A 21,727-nucleotide genomic window follows, 5' to 3' on the forward strand; every position below is an offset into this window, starting at 1 on the left:
CCTCCAAGTGAAGGACAAAGATGAGGAAAATTAATAATCTCTAATCGGTTAAACTTCTGATGTAAAAAAGAAAAAGATGGATCATCACATTGTTACATATCGTTTATACATAGAATATAATGAAAATAAAAAGATCAAAATATACTTTTTTCCAATAAGCTGACCCTCTTTCTTTCTAATAGCACACATCTACTCAATAAGCTCCCAAATTTGAGAAATCATTCATGTTCTTAGCACAAACGGTGCAAAATGAGTTACATGCTGAAGAGTAATGCTTTAGTTTGTTAAAATCCCTAACCCTAAGTATGAACAATATAGCAATAGTCAAGCTTGCCTTAGTGCACTGTGCACAAGTTTTAGACACTTGTGAAAAATGTTGCATAGTGAGGATGTCTTCAAAAATAATGACATAAATAGTTTCATTTATCAATTAACTTAATAAAAAGTCCAAGTCTGTTGCAGGGCTCTCTGTTCTTCTATTATAATCTTTTCTATTTGCAAAAGTAATGTTCGGGAGTCTAAAATTGATTTTTCCTATTGACACACTAAAGCTGAAGATATAAATAACCATCTTAAGACATATGTTTTGTGAAACATCTTAAGTGCCTAAAACCTTTTAACAGTAATGTATATATATTTAAAATATATATTTTTACAATCATATCCTTTATGTTTTGTGTCTATACTTTTGAAACAGTGACTATTTGAATGTTTACTGATGGCCCTCATTCACTTCCATTTTAAGTGCCTCATTGAAACTAAAAAAATAATATAATTTTTTTTTAAAGAAAAGGATGGACAGGTGGAAATAAGTTTTTGTGGTAATCAGTATGCCACACATGCTGTTGACTGTATTAAACGTGGAATATTCCTTTAAGACAGTAAGTAAAGCCTAGCAACCATTCAGAATACCCTAGCAAAACCCTTGCAACCATCTCGAACAACCTAGCAACGCATAGACCCTACCTAAAAACCACTACATTCAAAGCCCTTCAAGGGGAGCCTACAAGTTTAGCCTAAAATAGCATAACATGGCGCTCTTATAGACATTCTATGGGCAGTACACTGACGAGACAAGAGGACGTTCTTTTTGAATGGATGCCTATGGAGGAGATGCTTCAGTGTGCTGAATAAACTGCTTTTGTAAGATAACAGCTCATCACTTACAGAATTGATCGATTTTACGCTAATATTACATGTTTTACCCACAAAAATTCCCTTTGGAGTGAACTATATATGGAGTTTACTACGATAAATGTATGTTTTATAAGAGAAGTCACTGACGATTTTGCAACAGGTAGGTGTCACTTGACGTCTTTCCCCATTCATTTGAAACGCGCAGTGTTGCCAACCTAGATTTTATGACTTTTCAGACCCCTTTGGTGACTTTCTCTCTCTCTCTCTCTAAAATGCACCTAACGACAACTCTTGCAACTTTTTGGACAGAGCTTAGCTACAAGAGTCGCCAGTGCTGCCGTGCGAGCGCGATGTCTTGCTTTCCCGCCGCAGTCATACCTCTTTGTGTCTCGTTTGGAAGGATGCGCCATCACGGAGGTCGCATTTGTTGGCCGCATACGTCATAGAGGCTTTCACGTTTAATATTTATATTTATTTATTTCTATTATCAATGCCTTTTATGTATATGCACTTACATTTATACAATTGTTAACCTTTTTGCATTCTCAATAAAAAAAAAAAAAAATGAAACGAGACTGCCTCGATGACGTATGCGACCGGCAAACGCGACCTCCTCTGCTTTAGCTACTTTTCATTGAAAGTAGTTGTCAACACACAACACGCTAGCTAACCGTTACGCTCTCCTATGATAGAACCGCGCAGGTTATCAAAATAATTAAAAGAATATCTGATCTAGTACTCCGTTTAGTGGCACAATGACAATCTAAGGGGGTGTGAAAGAGTTTAACAAATTTTGTCTAAATAAATGTTAATTTTGGCTGTTTTGATAGTGTTTTCAGATACCAATAAGTTTAGGCTACTTCCATGATACTCCCCCCACAATCATAACAGACAATGTGCTGAAGAAAATGAAAAGAGACAGATTCAGAGTTTACAACCGGATGATGTCAGTATATGAATTTGACGAGCCCTACAGCGACATCTTCTGGTAAACATCGGGTAAAAACTGACACATAAAGAATTACTGTGTGTACTGCATACAGAATGTACTGTAGGCAATGTAAATGCACAAGAGAGAAAAAGTTATTTGTAAATATCTAGGAATAGACTGTTACTGTGTTTATTGCAAGTAAATGCAGTAAACACAGTAACACAGAAAGTACATGTGTTGTTTTAATAACCTTCACTTGTTTAAAAGCTATGATTTAGACCAGCATAACCCCCAAATTATTATCTGCTGGATATCTCATCACACATGCGCTGAATGGTGTGAAAAACACGACTGTATTTCTTTCCACTGACGTGTATTATGATATACATTTTTTGTATTTTTGTAATGACTCTCATGCAGTTCAGCATCCACCCTATCCCACGCCACCCTGTCCCATGAGACCTCAGTTAGGTAAACTAGCACACAAGTTATGACAATCAAGAGAAATAATGAACTTTCAGAACGCATGCCAGCTATGATACGACTGTACTGTACTGTACTATACCATACTGTACTATATTCTATACTATTGTTACGTTTCCTCCCTGTCTAGGGGTCGGGAAGAAAACTAACAAAGTTATAAGGAACTTAAAAGAAAAAAAAAAGAAACGTGTTTGGAGGTCTTCACTCCTGTCCCAGCCAACAATAACCACAACAGGTTATGAAACAGTTAACAAGTTTATTTTCCTCTTATAAATACAAAACAAAGGGTAGCATAAAGTCTTAAATAAGTCCAAAATAACAAACAAAAATGAGTCTAACTGAAAGGGAGGCACAAACTACTTACCCTTACAACAAAGAAATAGAAAATTAACAACAAATCTTGCCTCACTCCCTATCTAGCTATAAACAGGTTAAATAGCAAAGAAAATTGCGCCCACCTCTTTACCGCTTCCGTAGACCAACGGGTGGAAATGGTCACACACCCAACAAAGGAATTTATAACGTTTAACGTGGGAAAACAGTTTACCATAAAAATACAACTGGTGGTTTCCAATTAACAACAGTACTAAAACACAAAGTCTAGCAACATTGGGCCAGGAGGAAAGAGTCTCTCCTAGCAGACTTTCCACCTCAGCTTTATTCCCATGTTCTTCTGGTAGTGCACCAATCAGAGCTGCTCAGCACTCGATCTTAATCACTCACAGCTGATGTAAATTAACCTGGTTGGGATGACAGGGAACACAAGGGAGACAACAGAAAACATACAAACCATGTATAGTCAATATACATTCAACTTCTACATCCACAGATGTAACAAGGAAATGAAAGAAAGATACGCCCTGGGACGTAACACTATACTGTGATATACTGTACTATACCATATTGTGCTGTACTATACTGTACTGTACAATACTATACCATACTGTACTGTACTATACTATACTCTATACTATACTGTGATATGCTGTGCTATACCATACTGTACTGTACACTGTACTATATAATGTACTGTGTACTATACTGTACTATGCTGTACTGTGTACTATACTATGCTCTATACTGTACCGTTCTGTGTACTATACTGTGTACTGTACTATACTATACTCTATACTATACTGCACTATACTGTACTGTATTATAATGTACTATACTGTACTGTGTACTGTACTCTACTGTATACTATACTGTGTACTGTACTCTACTGTCTACTATACTGTATACTGTACTGTGTACTATACTGTACTGTGTACTATACTATACTCTATACTGTACTGTGTACTATGCTGTACTGTGTACTGTACTATACTCTATACTATACTGCACTATACTATACTATACTCTATACTATACTATACTCTATACTGTACTGTGTACTATGCTGTACTGTGTACTGTACTATACTCTATACTATACTGCACTATACTATACTATACTCTATACTATACTGCTCTATACTGTACTGTATTATAATTTACTATACTGTACTGTGTACTGTATTATACAGTGTAATATACTATGCTCTATACTGTACTGTGCTGTGTACTAATCTGTACTGTGTACTGTACTATACTCTATACTATACTGCACTATACTGTACTGTATTATAATGTACTATACTGTACTATACAGTGTACTATACTATGCTCTATACTGTACCGTTCTGTGTACTATACTGTGTACTGTACTATACTCTATACTATACTGTGTACTGTACTCTACTGTCTACTATACTGTATACTGTACTGTGTACTATACTGTATACTGTACTGTGTACTGTACTATACAGTGTACTATACTATGCTCTATACTGTACTGTGCTGTGTACTAATCTGTACTGTGTACTGTACTATACTCTATACTATACTGCACTATACTGTACTGTATTATAATGTACTATACTGTACTATACAGTGTACTATACTATGCTCTATACTGTACCGTTCTGTGTACTATACTGTGTACTGTACTATACTCTATACTATACTGTGTACTGTACTACTGTACTGTCTACTATACTGTATACTGTACTATGTATACTCTATACTGTACTGTGCACTGTACTATACTCTATACTATACTGCACTATACCATACTCTACTACTATACTGTACTGTGTACTATACTGTACTGTGTACTGTACTATACTCTATACTATACTGCACTATACTATACTATACTCTATACTATACTGCTCTATACTGTGCTGTATTATAATTTACTATACTGTACTGTGTACTGTACTATACTCTATACTATACTGTGTACTGTACTCTACTGTCTACTATACTGTATACTGTACTGTGTACTATACTGTACTGTGTACTATACTATACTCTATACTGTACTGTGTACTATACTGTACTGTGTACTGTACTATACTCTATACTATACTGCACTATACTGTACTGTGTACTGTACTATACTATACTCTATACTATACTGCTCTATACTGTACTGTATTATAATTTACTATACTGTACTGTGTACTGTACTATACAGTGTACTATACTATGCTCTATACTGTACTGTGCTGTGTACTAATCTGTACTGTGTACTGTACTATACTCTATACTATACTGCACTATACTGTACTGTATTATAATGTACTATACTGTACTATACAGTGTACTATACTATGCTCTATACTGTACCGTTCTGTGTACTATACTGTGTACTGTACTATACTATACTCTATACTATACTGCACTATACTCTACTGTATTATAATGTACTATACTGTATACTATACTGTACTGTGTACTGTACTATACTGTGTACTATACTATGCTCTATACTATACTGTACTATACTATACTCTATACTATACTGCACTATACTGTACTGTATTATAATATACTATACTGTACTGTGTACTGTACTATACTATACTCTATACTATACTGCAATATACTGTACTGTATTATAATGTACTATACTATGTACTATACTATGCTCTATACTGTACCGTTCTGTGTACTATACTGTGTACTGTACTATACTGCACTATTCTGTACTGTATTATAATGTACTATACTGTACTGTGTACTATACTATACTCTATACTATACTGCACTATTCTGTACTGTATTATAATGTACTATACTGTACACTATAATGTACTGTGTACTGTACTGTACTATACTGTATACTGTACTTTGTACTATACCTTACTGTGTACTATACTATGCTCTATACTGTGTACTATACTGTGTGCTGTACTATACTCTATACTATACTGTACTGTATTATAATATACTATACTGTACTGTGTACTGTACTATACTATATATATACTTGACTATACTTGACTGTATTATAATGTACTACTGTACTGTACTATACTGTATACTATACAGTACTATTCTGCACTGTATTATAATGTACTATACTGTATACTGTACTGTACAATAATATATTGTACTATACGATATTCTATAATGTACTATACTATACAATAATATGCTGTACTGTAATGTACTATACTGTACTATTCTAAACTGTATACTATACTGAATACTATACACTACTATAATATAAAATAATATACTGTACTATACTATACACTGAAGAAAAGGCTTGTAATTTTTATGGAAATATAATAAAACATGCAAAGGTACAAAACTCTTCATTGATTAACTGCGAGTGTGCATATGCTACAGGCCTACAGTGACAAATGTTTCTGTAAAATATTGTTAAAATTATGTCTTTAGATGTAAAAAAGGAATTACTCAAAAGTTAGAGGGGAAAATGTACATAATTTACAGTAAACTGTTGGATTTCCTTGGATTTCTTTCATTTGAACTATTAACATTTTATCATTTAATGATAAATACAATTGTGACCTGTAAAACGTAGGCTACATGCACCAAAAACATCATCCCGTAATGCCTAAATTATTGTTGGCATATTTTTGTCGGTAAAGCTCAGGCAACCAAAGCAGCCTTTTTTCTTTCATTTTTCTTACTGTAAATTTGTATTTATTTATTTATTACAATGTAGTTATAATATAGCCGCTACATTTATTATACAACTAATACGTTGTACACTAGATACGTTGCAGTATAAATCCAACCTGCTTCCAACCACAATTTTTTTGTCACCATACACTGTAAAAATGTTTTGTTAACTAACTTTAAATATTTTACTTACATTTTAATATCAATTTTTTATTATTTGTCGTATTACTGTAAAAAAACATAATAAAACATTCAACTATTTAATAAAATAAAAGTGACTGAATATAATTTAAAATATTATGTTACTCTTTTTCTTTTTACTTTTCAGAGGTCGGGTCAGGTAAATAGTTCCTAGTATACACTTTTTACGATGTACCTCCAAATCTACTTTCCGTGTCTTTCCCATCCCTCCCTCCCTCCGGCCTCCTCCTCTTTCTCTCTCAATGCGCTCAGCTCTCACTTCAGTATTGCAGGAGTTTGTACAGTGCGCGCGCTTTAGGTTATTGTCCTGCTGTTCATGATAGATTTCACAGACAGTTTTAAAACGTTACAAATAGAGTCCGAGCCTTTGGATCTTCTCACCCGTGACTTTTGCTGTTTTCTTGTGATGTCGCTCATGAAATGAGACGTGTTGTTACAGATCGCTCAAGGCAAGGGAGAGGATTTCATTGACATGGACCACAGGTTTGATCTTTTTATATATAACAATCTTTTTATCTGCTGTGACAGTGTTGCAGATGCACACGTTAATCAACACGAAACACAATACAAAAGAAAAAAAAAAACTAAAAGATGTTGACTAAACAATGTCAAATATAAAAGTTAACTCACGTGCATGTTAAACCACATGCTATTGTTGTTGTTATTAGGATATTATTATTATCGAAATGCTTCGAAATGTCCAGTGTTTACTCTGAACTTAGATAAGAGTTCTACAAAGGAGAATAAAATTGACACACCCCTATAGAAGAATAAACACATTTGAGTGTTTTCTCTTCTCTTGATAGCAGCACATTGGTATGAAATAGATAACTTATATCCAAGCCGTGCACACATGAACTCGGGTAAAAGCTTAAAAATAGCATTATTTACTCACCTTCATGTTACTCCAAACCTGTGTGCAGATAATGTCTCTAGAGGTAGACGATATATCGGTTTTACCGATTAATCGGTACAGATAGTTGCCTTTTGGAACTACAGGTTATCAAAAAAATCAATGCTGATAGTTGCTGATATTTTATTTAAAATACTTACCCTAATTATTTGTAATTCCTTATCAATAAACCTCTTCTGGTTAAATACATGCATATACAACTCTTCATCTGGTTAATCTATATGCAATAAAAAGCTTAATTTGGTTACATATAGAGCATTTTAACTGAGCCAAATCTCTTTAATAATAAAAAAGAGTCCCTGAGAGTTTTATTCATTTTGCAGCCTTAATGTCTGTGCCCTTCATAGTAAGGAAAGAATATGTTATTTTGTATTATCATGTTGATAGTTTAAAAAAACTATTGGCTGATTAATTGATTTTCTGCCTTTTTCACTACCTAAATCATCAGTATCGGCAAAATCCACTATCGGTCGACCTCTAAGTGTTTCCAACTAAACACAAAATCCTTTTTGAAGAATCTTCACATGTATGTTTGATACAACAACAGTTCATTGTGATTACATCTGTCAAGCTCCAAAAAAAAAAGAGCTGAAATGAAACTGTCAAACGTGAGGAAAAAAAATACACAATTACAAAAAAACATACTGTGAAAATAGAAGAGTTGTAATTTAGATTTGAAGGAAGAGACGGTGAAGTTGTGGACTCTTAATTGGAGTCAGTTTCAGAGTTATAGTGCCATGGCACTGAATGATCAAGAATATCTGGACAAACAATGGATAAAAAGCATAAAAAATGCACCAATCTGGCCTCTTCCTCATACAAAGCTATCGTCTGGCTTCAGAAGACTTGGAATATAGTGAATGAGCTGTATGGACTATATTTATGACTCTTTAATCATGCTATTTTGTCCTTTTTGGAGCTGGACAGACATGGTCACCATTAAGTGCCTTTATATGGAAAAGAGCTGCGTAAAGATTCTTTAAATTCTCCTCTTGTGTTTCACAGAAAAAGTAATAGCGCACAAATTTGGAATGACATTGAGGGTGAATACATAATGACAGGATTTTCATTTGTGGGTGCACTAATCCTTTAATTGACACCTCAAGAATATATATATATATATATATATATATATACATGTATATATATATATATACGTATATATATTGATATTTTGGCTCTACGTATTGCACACTTGACTGTTTTTTGTATGCTGCAAATGTATTATTCCAGATGTTTAAACAATAACAGCAAATGAATTTTATGATGTTCTCAATGACGTCCATAAAAGATTGTTTGCGGGGATTTTTTCCCAACATAAATCAGTGCACACTGCTCCGATACTAAAGAGCAGCTAGAGGCCTGTGAAGAAATGACTCATTTTGAATCATCAGCTCAAGTCTGCATCAAGTCACTATTATTTTTGTGAAGTACTCTATTATAATACTCTTGTGCTCAAGTCAAAGTCTCAGTTCCACATGAATTGATACATTTATTATCTGGAGAGGCTTTAGTGGTTTCAAGAAAATCTTGAGTTACTTTTTAAAATGGACACATTTTCAAATAAAATCTCTTGAGGTTAGCCTAGCTCTGAATCCTATGTTTTAATTATGTAGGCAATTTACATGTAGTTGCCTAACATATGCTTTCTTAGTATAATGACTTGGCTAAATAATGCCTAAACCTTTCAACAGATAGTTTGCCTGCATACTTCAAATATGCATTATCTGGGTCCCACTGTGTCAGTCTACTGTCTGTTTCCAGAGACTATGTTTGTTAGTAACAGTGTGTCTGTGAGGTGCTTGTATTTATGTTAGTGCCTCAGGCTCTTGGAGCAATGCCCAGTCCTTAACAGAAAGAGTCTCAATCACATCAACACTATCATAATCAGACGCTGGCGCTCTCTTGTAGACTCATAGAGGTCATGTAGTCACAGGGATCCTCTGCTTCATGAACTTCACTCAAAAGCTTAGTCACACGTTCACGTGAGATATTGGTTAAGTCAGACTCAGACATAAAACTGACACAAATATAGTCACTCTAGGTCATAACCCACCAATAAGATGACATGAAATTGCTCTTTCTGTCTAGCTTCTGACTGTGCGTCTATGGCATTAATATTACATATAATAAAACATATAGTGAAGTTATCAATCATTACCATGAGTGGTTTAGGCACCGCACATACTGTACAATAAGACTTTTGTATTCATTTTTTGGCCATTTTGCTGTAGTATTGTAATACATACTTGTATTCCCAATAATATATAATGTTTGTAAAATATAATCAGCATAACTGATACATAGTATATTTAATTTTTCCAAGATCTTTCAATAGGTATCCTTCAAGCTTAAAAGTTATGTGAATATTTATGGGAAAGTGTGTGTCTTAGGTCGGTAAAACTTTACGTTTAATGTTCCCTTTGTTAAGGGATTATAAAGGGATTCATAATGACTTATAAATCATGTAAAAATCCAGAATAAATTATTGATATATGGCGATAACAACATGCATAAAAAGGGTGACTTTCATGCAATACCTGTCAAATAATGAGCATCATACCTCACTTGTTATAAATGCTTAATAACACTTATTCAACATCAGTAACCTCCTGTATGTAAAGTGTACACATAAAAAGCCTTTATGAAGCAGTTCCCAACTTTATAAAGTTCAGTATAGTTTAATGGCCATCCGGCTTTTTTATGATATATGCTGCGAATGAGCAAGAAGACCTAAAATGAGTACTTTAGGTAAATAAATGTACGTAAATGAAAATTGTTTTGGCATCAACGTGATCAAGGAAAGTGACAACACAAGTAATAAATCAAGACGTCACAATAATTAATGTAAACACAAAGCGTAATGTAGTAAAATGACATAATCATTCCTTTAATCTCACTATTATAGTCTGTTTTGCTGTATTGTGACAAATAATGAAGTAGGGTATTTTATGTTTTTGATTCATTTATGTATGAATAAGTGTATTAACTAAGCATTTATAACTATCTATTGGCCAGTATTCTATGAAAGTTGCCCTTTTTACTCATGTTGTTATAACTGCATATCAATTATTTATAATGCATTTGTAAATGGCTTACTAACTATTAAAAAGTGATCATAAATGTATATTTGGTAACACTTTACAATAAGTTTCCATTCGTTAAAATTTGTTAATGCATTAGATATCATGAAAAAACATTTAACAACATATTTACAGCAATTACTAATCTTTGTTAATGTTAGTTAATAAAAATACAATTGTTCATTGTTAGTTCATGTTAGTTCATAGTGCATTAACTAATGTTAATAAATCACATCGGTGTCCTGATCACCCTGTCGGGGTTTATTGTGCGATTGTGTTATTTATTGTGTTTATTATCCCGCTAATTACGCAGCTACTAACCAAATCAATAAATACATGGCATCAAATATTTATTTGTGGAATTTGAGAAGAAAGAAATCGCTGAACAGCTGGAATCAACCTCTGGTTTGCGTTGGAGCTCTGTTGGTGTTTATTTTGTGAAAATGCCCATTTGACTCCTTATTATCCAGCTTATTACAAGACATAATAAATAAATAAATGGACATGAAACATTTTATTAGCACTGAAATTATGTAATTATGTGAGAATAAATAAATCACTGAACATATGTCTAATACGTCTAATACATCCCAGGATGTGCGGTTGTTATAGAGAAATATCTGAAAGTTAGATGGTGCCATCGAACAATCAGAATCGAGTATTCCAGAGAGCCGTGTAATATCCATGGTTAATAAATGTTTAATAAGTATTGTTCATTATTAGTTAGTGTTAACTAATGTTGTGAACTAATGTTAATAAATGGAACCTTATTGTACAGTGTTGCCATAATTGTTACCCTTAGGGATTGTAATCGGTGATCATTTTAAACACCTTTTTACCTTTTTATATGGTCCTTCAGTGTGACAAATAAATGTTTAAAAGTACAAATATTCCATTGAAAAGTCACTGCAATATGAGATCATGAAAGTTGCATACAAATAATTCTCAAAAGATTTAGATTGAGTATTGTATTCCATTTCAGCTACCTACTTAAGGTGCGTACACACTGCCAGCGACATCGCGCGCGACAGCGACTCAATACCATTCATTTTCAATGCGAGCACAGCGACTTCCGGCGACACGAGCTGTCGCGACCGTTGGCGCTAGATGTGGGCGTGTCCAGCGACGCGACAAAGTTGAGAAAAGTTCAACTTTGGAGCGACTAACGGAAGCGACAGCCAATAGGAGAGAAGACGGGAGAGCTCACGTGATCCTTCTCTCTCTCTCTCAGCTCCTGCAGTAACGGAAAGGTGGATGAAAGGCTAATTCTTGCTGTTAGAAATTTTCCAGTGCTCTATGTCTCTTCCCACGTACAAGGACATTTTTAAGAAAAATACTGCGTGGAAAGGTGTATCTGAGATCGCGGGGATTTTATGGACCCGGACAGACCGGCATTTGCATTTTCGCCGCAGATAAACAGCCGCTCTGGCAAACAGCACGACTTGTTTCTCATTCATCTTTGATATAAAGCATTTTATGTACTGATTCCATTTATATTTAGTCTTTTCCCTCCAAAATGTTTGTTTTTAGTGGCAAGAAAAGAGATTCGCTGTCAACAGCAAAAACCAGTAGTGGGAACACCCACTAGCGACTTCACCGCCAGCCACTGGCAACCTGCAGCGATAAAGTCGCTGGCAGTGTGTACGCACCTTAAAGTCGCTGGCAGTGTGTACGCACCTTAAAGTCATGGCAGTGTGTACGCACCTTTACACTCAGTTTCAGTAAGACAGGAGATACACCCACATTTAAAACTGTCAAAAGGCAGCCGTAAAACAAATTTCAAAGATCACAGCACAGCTATAATGTGGTCTGCCCTTTTAGGCTCATACATGCAGTTATTTTTACGAACATCACTGCAATGTGAGGGATAATTGGAGGATCCGTGTGGGATTTAGTGCCTTCCTTGCAGCTCTTTAAACTTTGTGTTGTAGTGATAAGCCCAAGCCTTTTCCTGCCTTTTCCATTAAAGCAAAGTAATTCCAGTTTTTAAATAGCATGGGGTATAATTATGCAATAAAGAAAAACATACGTTTATATATATATATACGTATGGCACTTGCTGGCTGCTTTTTCCATCACTGTCTGGGTCCAAGCCATCCATTTAAATGATGTACTTAAAATGTTTGTTTTGTAAAGAAATTCATACGTAGTCATAATTTATATTTGTATACAAAATCAGGTCCAAACTTATGATGGGATGTGTTAATGTTAAATTAATATTGTATTTAATTTTATGTTTTTTTTTATTTAGGATGTGTGTAAGTTGAGCTAGAGCTCAAGTTAATTATGGAGGCAGGACTGAACTGCAGCTCACACTGTGAGTCTGGTGTCTGCTTCATCTATCCAGCAGTGAACCACCAGCAGGGCTGGGATGTACTGCAGAGACTCTGTGCTCTCCTAGCGGTAAATACACACACACACACACACACACACACACATACATATGCAGGCACATATGAGTGCATGCACACGATTAATATACACACACACTAACCTACATGCATAGAAATAACCTAACCCACCAGCATACACAAAGAGGCATGCATTATTTGTGTGTAACAGATGTACAATTTTATACAATGGCCCCAAATAGTATTTGGACACTTAAGCCACACTTAAAAATGTATGAATGACATTGCATTACATAAAAAATAGACCTCAATGTTGTATCAAACCAAGTACATGTATTATGTAAATTAATATAGCACAAGGAGACATTTCAAGCAAAGAAAATTGCTAAATTAATTTATTAGAATTTAAATTATTTAGCAATAGATAAGACACTTCAAACATTAAGTGAACATGCCCATAATTAATGTGATGAACTGCATATTTGTGAACTTGACTTCATACATCCACTAAACTAATGGGAACATCCCAACATTTTGGGACTAGTTGGACAATAACTGGACAGATGCAGCTTGGTTTGACATTTTCTTTATTTATTGCAATGACATTTTTAAGTGTGCCTTAAGTGTATAAATACGTTTTGAGTCCACTGTATTCATCAAAATCATGTTTATATTTAGTATATGTTGGTTTGCGTTTTTTTAGAGGGGTGTGGATGCACAGAGGGGAACGCTGTCCCCTGCTCTTCATGCTGTATTCTGGACACTGCTCTCTTTTGGGATTATATTGGCTCTCTTCTTTTTTATTTTCACACTCCGCTTCAAAAACAATAGGTATGGAAAACCTCTCTCACTCCTTTTGAGTCTCTTTTAGAGGAGATGGGGGACATGGTACAAGTTTTTACATTGTCATGATATGATATACATAAACTATTTACTTTAATTATTTTGAATTTAACACAATGAGTCAGAGTGTTACAATGGTAACACTTGAGGAAATATCATATTAAGCCAGTGGAGAAGAGCATACATTTATGTAATGCATCACAGCATTGCTCTAATACTGAGCAGTTTTCACTTTTATATGGCACTCATTATTTTAACTGGGAGTATGAATATATTTTTCAAGGCCAATGAGAAACATATAATCATGTGAAGTATTTTTAACTAAAATAAGTTAAGCTTACAAATGAAGAACAGCCTTTAATTTTAAATGAATAGTCCACCCAAAACTGAAAATGTATCTTATAATTTACTCATATCGCTCCAAACCCATATGACTTTCTTTTTTATCTTGAACACAAAAGGAGAAAATTTCATGAATATCCCGGTCCGTCTTTTCAGTGCAATGGCAGTGGTTAGTGCCTCACTATAAAGCTTAATAAAGGAACCAAAAGTATCATAAAAGTAGTCCATGCAATTCGTTTTCATATTCCAAGTCTTCAGAAGACATACGATAGGTTTTGATGAGAAATAACCAAAAATGTTTTCAATAAAAATCTTTTGCAATTTCTGTTGTGTGTTCATGAGCGCTATGAGAGAAGCTCGTTTACAGTTACAGCTCTCAAACATGTTCTGACACCCCCCTCTGCAGGGGCTGTTTCTAGCTATAAGCGGTATAAGCGGTCGCTTAGGGTCTCTAAGCCACCAGGGGGCGCCTCAAAGCAAGGTTTAAAAAAAAAAACTAAAAGCTGCGAATAAGACTCAGTTGTTATGGCTCAATTACACAACTATAGGGAGCCCCCTTGTGGCCCGTGATGGAAGGGAGAAGGTAATGTCCCGGGGGGATTGCTGGGGGCCACCAAGTAGGATTTAGCTTAGGGCCCCCATATGATCAGAAACTGTCCTGCATTTGTGACCCATTTACTGCTACATAGTTGGTCTTTACTTTTTCGTTTACATGACACTATCAATTACTAACTGTATCCTCAAACATATATTTTGATTATGTACATTTGACACAGGATTGTGAAGATGTCCAGTCCCAATCTAAATGTGCTGACTCTCTGTGGCAGTGTACTTACATACAGCAGTGGCTTCTTATTCACCATGGAGGAGAAATCACCTCTGCAGGTTGCCGGATCAAGAGCAATCTTAGAGGTACACACACACACACAAACACACTCTAGATTATTGGAGGTGCTTGCTAAACAAAAGTTTTTAACCAAAGTATTAAACTTCCTAACTTGTCCAGCACTGTTTGTGCTATTAGCATGGAAGATAACTCAAATCGTGAGGCTCGTTGAGAAGTGTGCTATTAGTTTTATAAGCAATTGATCTGACTTATATTGGAGGGACCCATATACAGACTGGAACATCATAACAGCTTTTGTTGCCAACCAATGTACCAACTACTAGCTCTTTTTCATACCTTCCCTCCTTGCCCCTCAGGCGCGGATCTGGACATTGTGTATTGGCAGCTCTCTCGTGTTTGGTCCTATCCTTGGGAAAACATGGCGGCTCTACCGAGTGTTCACTCAGCGTGTACCTGACAAGAGAGTGGTGCGTTTAATGGTTCATATGTTTGTGATTATGAATTGGCTTGTTTATGTGTATTATTGGCAGGGTTGGGGAGTAATATAATACATGTAATGGGATTACTTATTTAAAATACAAAATATAAGTAACTGTATTCCTCTAGTTACAATTTAAATCATTGGTAGAAGAGATTACTTTGAATTTGTTTCATTTATTATTTAGTCCTTTCAGATGAAAAAATTTCAACATATAAATGATGTGATCCAAAGTGCATTTGAACAGCAGTGAAACACTTTCTTATGATGTGTTACATTCATACCAGCAGACAGAGAAGTAAGTTAGAAGTAAGTTTGGAGCAGAAGAAATAGAAATAAACCTTGTATAAATTGTTATCTTTAGGTTAAGCTAAAATGCAATTTCTAGCCATTTTACATGCACATGTTACCAGACACAATCATATTTGTTTATCAAGAAAATTCACGTTGGATCATAATTTCTTTTTTTCTAGTAAGACCTTTGATATTAGGGCCAAAATCTATTAATAAATATTTTTTGTATTGTTTCCTGTAAACATATCTAAAAATCCTTAAAACAATCCTTTTAGAAACAACACTGCATAAGATATTTAGGGTTTTCAGAGAATGTATTTTTAACATGTATTTTGTCTTACTGTACTGGCAGATTTTGTATAGTCAAAACAAGTGAAAAAATCTACCAGTGCTGAAGAAGTAATCCAAAGTATTTAGAATACATTACTAACCTTGAGTAATCTAATGGAATACATTACAAATTACATTTTACAGCATGTATTCTGTAATCTGTACTGGAATATTTTTCAAAAGTAACTCTCCCAACCCTGATTGTTGGTTTATTTCATTGAGTTTAACACAGTGCCCTATTGTTCCTTTGTGTTTCAGATTATTAGAGACATCCAGCTGATGGGTTTTGTTGCTCTGCTGGTTCTAGTGGATGTGGTTGTTCTAACAACATGGCGTCTGATGGATCCAATCAAGTGTTCTCAGTCTATTAGTGCTGTTGTGAAGGTATACTGAAGATTTCTGTTATCAAATAGACACTCACAATCACAATCATATAAAAATAACTAGGAATATTATTTTCATTTTTGGGTGAACTATTCCTTTAAGAAGTGGGAACACTTAACATAAAACGTTTGGGGAAAAAGCTGCTAAACCAACTCAAAACCAAAAATCAAAATGTCTTACTTGGAGAAAAAGGAGGCACAACACTCACTCTGCAAGCTAAAATAGAGCTTAAACTTTATTAGATTAAAACTTCATGATGTTTCATGGCATATGATAAAGGCCCTGAAGGTAGCCAGAACATTTGGAAGTTTTTAATCTAACAAAAGTTTAAGCTTTATTTTCGCAATTAAAGGGATAGTTCACTCAAAGAACAGACTGGCCATTGGGAGAACCAGGACTTTTCCCAGTGGGCCGGCCGCAAAACGGGGCCAAACACCCCCACCTCAACTCAATAACTTTTGGGATGGTTTTTTTATTTCAAATCCAGGGCCGATTTCTCTTCCCAGCCCTCTCCTGGTTCATTCAAAAAAATAAAATTCTCTCATCATTTTCTCACCCTCATGCCATCCCTGCTGTGTATGACTTTCTTTCTTTTGTGGAACACAAATGAAGATTTTAGAAGAATATTTCAGCTCTGTAGGTCCTCACAATGCAAGGGCATGGTGGTCAAAACTTTGAAGTTCCAAAAAGCACATAAAGGCAGCTTATTAGTAATCCATAAGACTCCAGTGGTTAAATCAAGTCTTCAGAAGCGATATGATAAGTGTGGGTAAGAAACAGATACATTTTGAAGTAATTTTTTACTATAAATATCTACTTTTACTTTCACACTCATCCTCATTTATTTTTGGCAATTCACATTCTTCATGCATACCACCACCTATAATTTGTAGTAAAAATAACTTAAATATCGATCTGTTTCTTATCCACACTTATTATATCACTTCTTAAGACTTGATTTAACCACTGGAGTCATATGGATGACTTTTATGCTGCTTTTATGTGCTTTTTGGAGCTTCAAAGTTCTGGCCACCATTCACTTGCATTGGACCTACAGAGCTAAAAAATTTTAAAATAAAAATATTTTAGTTCTGCAGAAGAAAGTAATATACATCTCGGATGGCACGAGGGTGAGTAAAAGAGTAAAGATTTTCATTTTTGGGTAAACTATCCCTAAAGTGAGTGTTGCACCTCATACTCAATGTAAACATTTGCAGTTCCTTTCAAGCAGTGATGAAGCCACACTTTGTTTTCAAAGCCTCCACAGCCATTGTTTATACATAAAGAGATATTGGGTTATGAGTAATGCAGTCTCAAATCACCTATGGAATGTGAAGGATTTTGTGTTGTTTTCAGGTAATAGAGTTGGATGCATCTTACTCTCTGTCCCAGCTAGTCTCCTGTTCTTCTCGCTTCTCTGATCTTTGGGTAATACTTCTCTCTGTGCTTAAGGTAAACTGCAAAGAGAAGCTAGTAGATTATATTCTTTACACTTTTCAGTCAATAGTCTTCTTTTTCAACATTATTTTAGAATTGGCATTGTTTTTCACCAAGATATTGATATAAAACATTGATTATATATTTTGATTCACAGTAGTGAATCTTTCTTGTGATCTCAACCCCTCTGCAGGGCAGCCTCCTCCTTTATGGCACGTACCTTGCCGGCCTGACAAGCAATGTAAGCTTGCCCCCAGTAAACCAGTCTGTGACCATCATGGGTGCTGTCTGCCTAGTTACCATGTCAAGCGCTGTGGCTGTGCCCGTGTCTCTTTACCTGTATGCCTGGCCAAATGTGGTCTGCAGCGTCATGACTGGAGCCATCTTCATCTGTACACTAGCCATAAATTGTCTGCTGTTTGTCCCTCAAGTGAGTCCTAGTCAATTTATCAACAAATGTCTTAATATTCTTTCAGTCTTTTTTTAAATCTACATGGTTGGGTATAATGGGACTAAAGGAACCCTTTAAGGAAATTCTATTGATTATAGATGGAGCAACAGAATTAGAGTGAAACAAAATGCAAAAAAAAAAAAAAAGAAGAAGTTTGTTTTGATTAAAAGTTATTTCAGTTGATAAGGTTGTAAGGTTTTTTTTCTTCTCAAGAGCGTTATCTATTTAAGTCATGTTCTATAGACATTGACTGAAAATGACAAGGAAACTGCAATTTTCAAAGACTGAACCAATTATAAAATAAAAAATATTTTGAAGTTGGAAAAGTTTTCAAAAAAGGCATACAATTAATGTGGTTGGTCATTGCTGTGACTTGGGAGTACTCTAGTACAAGGGTACTTGTGCCGATCCCTTATAGATAGCTAGACCATCTTCCCAAGCCATACAATTACATACCAACTGTATAATTAGATGGTAGATGGTCTTTACTGACTTATGCTGAGTAAATCAGCTGTTATGTGTGACGATAGCGACCTAAAAAAGGAATGGTGAAATCAAGGTCTGTACAAAGCAGAATATACACAGGCGATGGATTCCTTCAGAATCAAAGAACTCTGCATGTGTATGTGAGCAGGGGTAGGGCCAGAAGGATGGCACCCTTAAAATTAGCTGTGCCACCCCACTTGCCACCCCAAGTCAGACCCCACTCATGTCAAAACGATGTATGCGGTTAAGACGAAGAGGCCAGCATAAAAAGTGGAAATATTTGGACAAATTAAAATGCACCTAATGCAACAGTACACTCAGTAATGGTATTTCATTTAATGCCAGTTTTACCTACATTCCTTCACTTATTCTCCCCTCAAGTTGACCCAGTGGAGACAGTTTGAAGAGGAGACAAACTCTCATCCCAGTCAAATGGCCAAATATTTCAGTAGCCCCAGCAAGACCACACACTCCATGTACAGCGAGGATGAAATCTATTATCTACTGGGAGAAAATGACTCAATGAAAAGGCTCATTAATGAGGTACCAATTATTGTTACATGTGATCATGTTATGCAAATGTTATCAGTTTTTCAATGTTTAAGTGAAGCTTTTTAGCTTTGAGCTTTGAAGTATGCAAGCTAAATAGTGTAGATAGACATATGTACACATTATAACTGTGGGTGTGGATAACAGTGTGTTTTGCGTAACTGTCCCATTAGTAAATGGTCTGCACTTATATGGTACTTTTTTTAACCTAAGAGGTTACCAAAGCACTTTACACTGTGTCCAGTCACCCATTCACACACTCATACACCATTGGTGGCAGAGCTGCCATGCATGGGCCGGGAATTGAACTGCCAACCCTGCGATTAGCAGCCAACCTGCTCTACCACCTGAGCCACAGCCGCCCCAACCAGTGTGGCTGAATCCTTTTACATTTCCTTTTACCTTTTACAATCCTTTTAAAATTGGTGCATAATCCGTTCACCTACTAAGTGAATTAAGCCATTTATGATAATTGCATACAGTACATGATTAGTGTGATGAGTATTTTAATTTTTTATTCATGGATGTCCTTCAAACTGCAGAAGAATGCCATTATCGACAGCCTGCAGGAACAAGTGAACAACGCCAAGGACAAACTGCTCAAACTGATGACTTTCAACCAACCCTTGGATGAGGGAGAATTGGACTCCTCCAACACGAACCTCAACTCCACCTCTACTCAAACCACAGTAGGATCTCCTCCAACCCCTCTCCTAACGAAATACTCAGAAGTCGCTCCCACTGTAGCTCTCTCTCCACCTCCCTACGTACCTCCTCCGCCGCTTCCTTCTCACGTTAGCTCACAACAAACATTCCCTGAAAGCCCAAAAGCTTCTCCACAACAAGGGCCTCTACCCAAAGAAGAGGCACTTTCAACCCTGAACAGCATCAGAAACTCTACAAGTGTCTCAGATGATCTGGGAGGAGTTACAGTGATTTTGGATGAACCTTTGGATCAGGGCAAATTAGAGCAGAGTTCCTCGCCATTGGATCCCCCTTGGTCTAGTTTAGCTCAGGTTGATAAATCAACCACATTAGAATTTAATGCTGTGTCAGCAGCGGGACGACAGGGCTTTGTAAGCAATGAGCAGCTGGTGGAGATCCTGCAGGACCTAAGTGTTGATGCTGTAAGCAGCTCTCTCAGATCACCCGACCATATGCGGAGCCCTTCTTTTAATCCAGATCATGAAGATCTCAACTCTCCACTCTCTCCTCAATCAACACTACAGTTCTTCTTCCCTACTATCTCACCCTATCTCATGCGGAAACGCAGACCTCCATTTTACTCCTCTAGAGTGGGACCTCCTCCTTACTGTTTTCCAGGCTCTGTACCTCCAGGGCGTAAAAGAGAATCAGCACTTCCAGATCCTGATCGCCCCAAAAGTCCTATCAGCCCCAGAGTGAGCAACTTTCAAAGACAGGACTTGGTTCCAGGACTTCGACCAAGCAGAATTGACTCGAGACAGGACAGTTGTAGGTTGTCTTCTTGTAAACGTTCTATTACTCCTTTCACGAGACAGGTTCCTCAGCCTGCCTCAGCTGGGCTGATGGAGGAGATTAAAACATCAGATGAGCCATATGACTACTCCGACTCAGACTCCAGCAGCTCGGAGAGCTACTGTTACTACCACCGGCCCTACTGCGGGGCCTGTAGACATCGCCCGTATGACTCGACAGACAGCCTCACATCAGAGAGCTCTGACAGTGAGGATGGAGGGTTCTGCCACTCAGCACAACCTTTAGTGAACTTTAAAGAGGACCTTAAACCAACCTTTGTCTGAATAGATGAACTGCTCTATACTCTGTGCAAACCGCACATACTTCATTGGTATTTCGGTCAATGTCGTTTCTTGTGACACTTATTATTTCTTCAAATCTATTAAGTTATTTAAAAATACATAAAAAATGCTATTTATACATACAATGACTTGAATACACATGATAATGTTTTAAATTTCTGAATTAAAAATAATTTTGATATTTTTTGTGGTGCTTAAATAATAAATTCTAGGTGGTTTAACTGTCCGTATATTGCCTCTTTAAAAGGCTGGATTTCTAGACAAATATATATATATTTAAGTAGCTTGGCATAATATTTTATTATTTTAGAGAATAAGTGAAGCAGTTTTGTTTTAAATATTAGAATTAATATTAAAAACATTTGAATGTCAAATGAAAGTGTGACAGTTTACACAAAAAGAAAACCATAA

General features: G+C 35.8%; 1 protein-coding gene across 1 annotated transcript; it reads left to right on the top strand.

The window, feature by feature from the left end:
• Window positions 1-13,011: 13,011 nt before the first annotated feature.
• Window positions 13,012-21,298, top strand: LOC127659361 (probable G-protein coupled receptor 156). Its single transcript, XM_052149147.1, has 9 exons — window positions 13,012-13,128; window positions 13,780-13,907; window positions 15,038-15,173; window positions 15,465-15,575; window positions 16,469-16,594; window positions 17,951-18,046; window positions 18,225-18,461; window positions 19,350-19,511; window positions 20,060-21,298. The coding sequence occupies exons 1-9, from the start codon at window positions 13,012-13,014 to the stop codon at window positions 21,296-21,298; spliced, it is 2,352 nt and encodes a 783-aa protein (XP_052005107.1).
• Window positions 21,299-21,727: the final 429 nt, after the last annotated feature.

This window comes from Xyrauchen texanus, chromosome 18 (genome assembly GCF_025860055.1).
Source record: "Xyrauchen texanus isolate HMW12.3.18 chromosome 18, RBS_HiC_50CHRs, whole genome shotgun sequence".
NCBI lineage: Eukaryota > Metazoa > Chordata > Actinopteri > Cypriniformes > Catostomidae > Xyrauchen > Xyrauchen texanus.

Coding starts and splice junctions, on each gene's coding strand:
- LOC127659361 (XM_052149147.1), top strand. CDS start 13,012: ATGGAGGCAGGACTGAACTGCAGCTCACACTGTGAGTCTGGTGTCTGC. Junction 15,576..16,468: donor GTGTACCTGACAAGAGAGTG/GTGCGTTTAATG, acceptor TTTGTGTTTCAG/ATTATTAGAGACATCCAGCT. Junction 18,047..18,224: donor TACTTCTCTCTGTGCTTAAG/GTAAACTGCAAA, acceptor ACCCCTCTGCAG/GGCAGCCTCCTCCTTTATGG.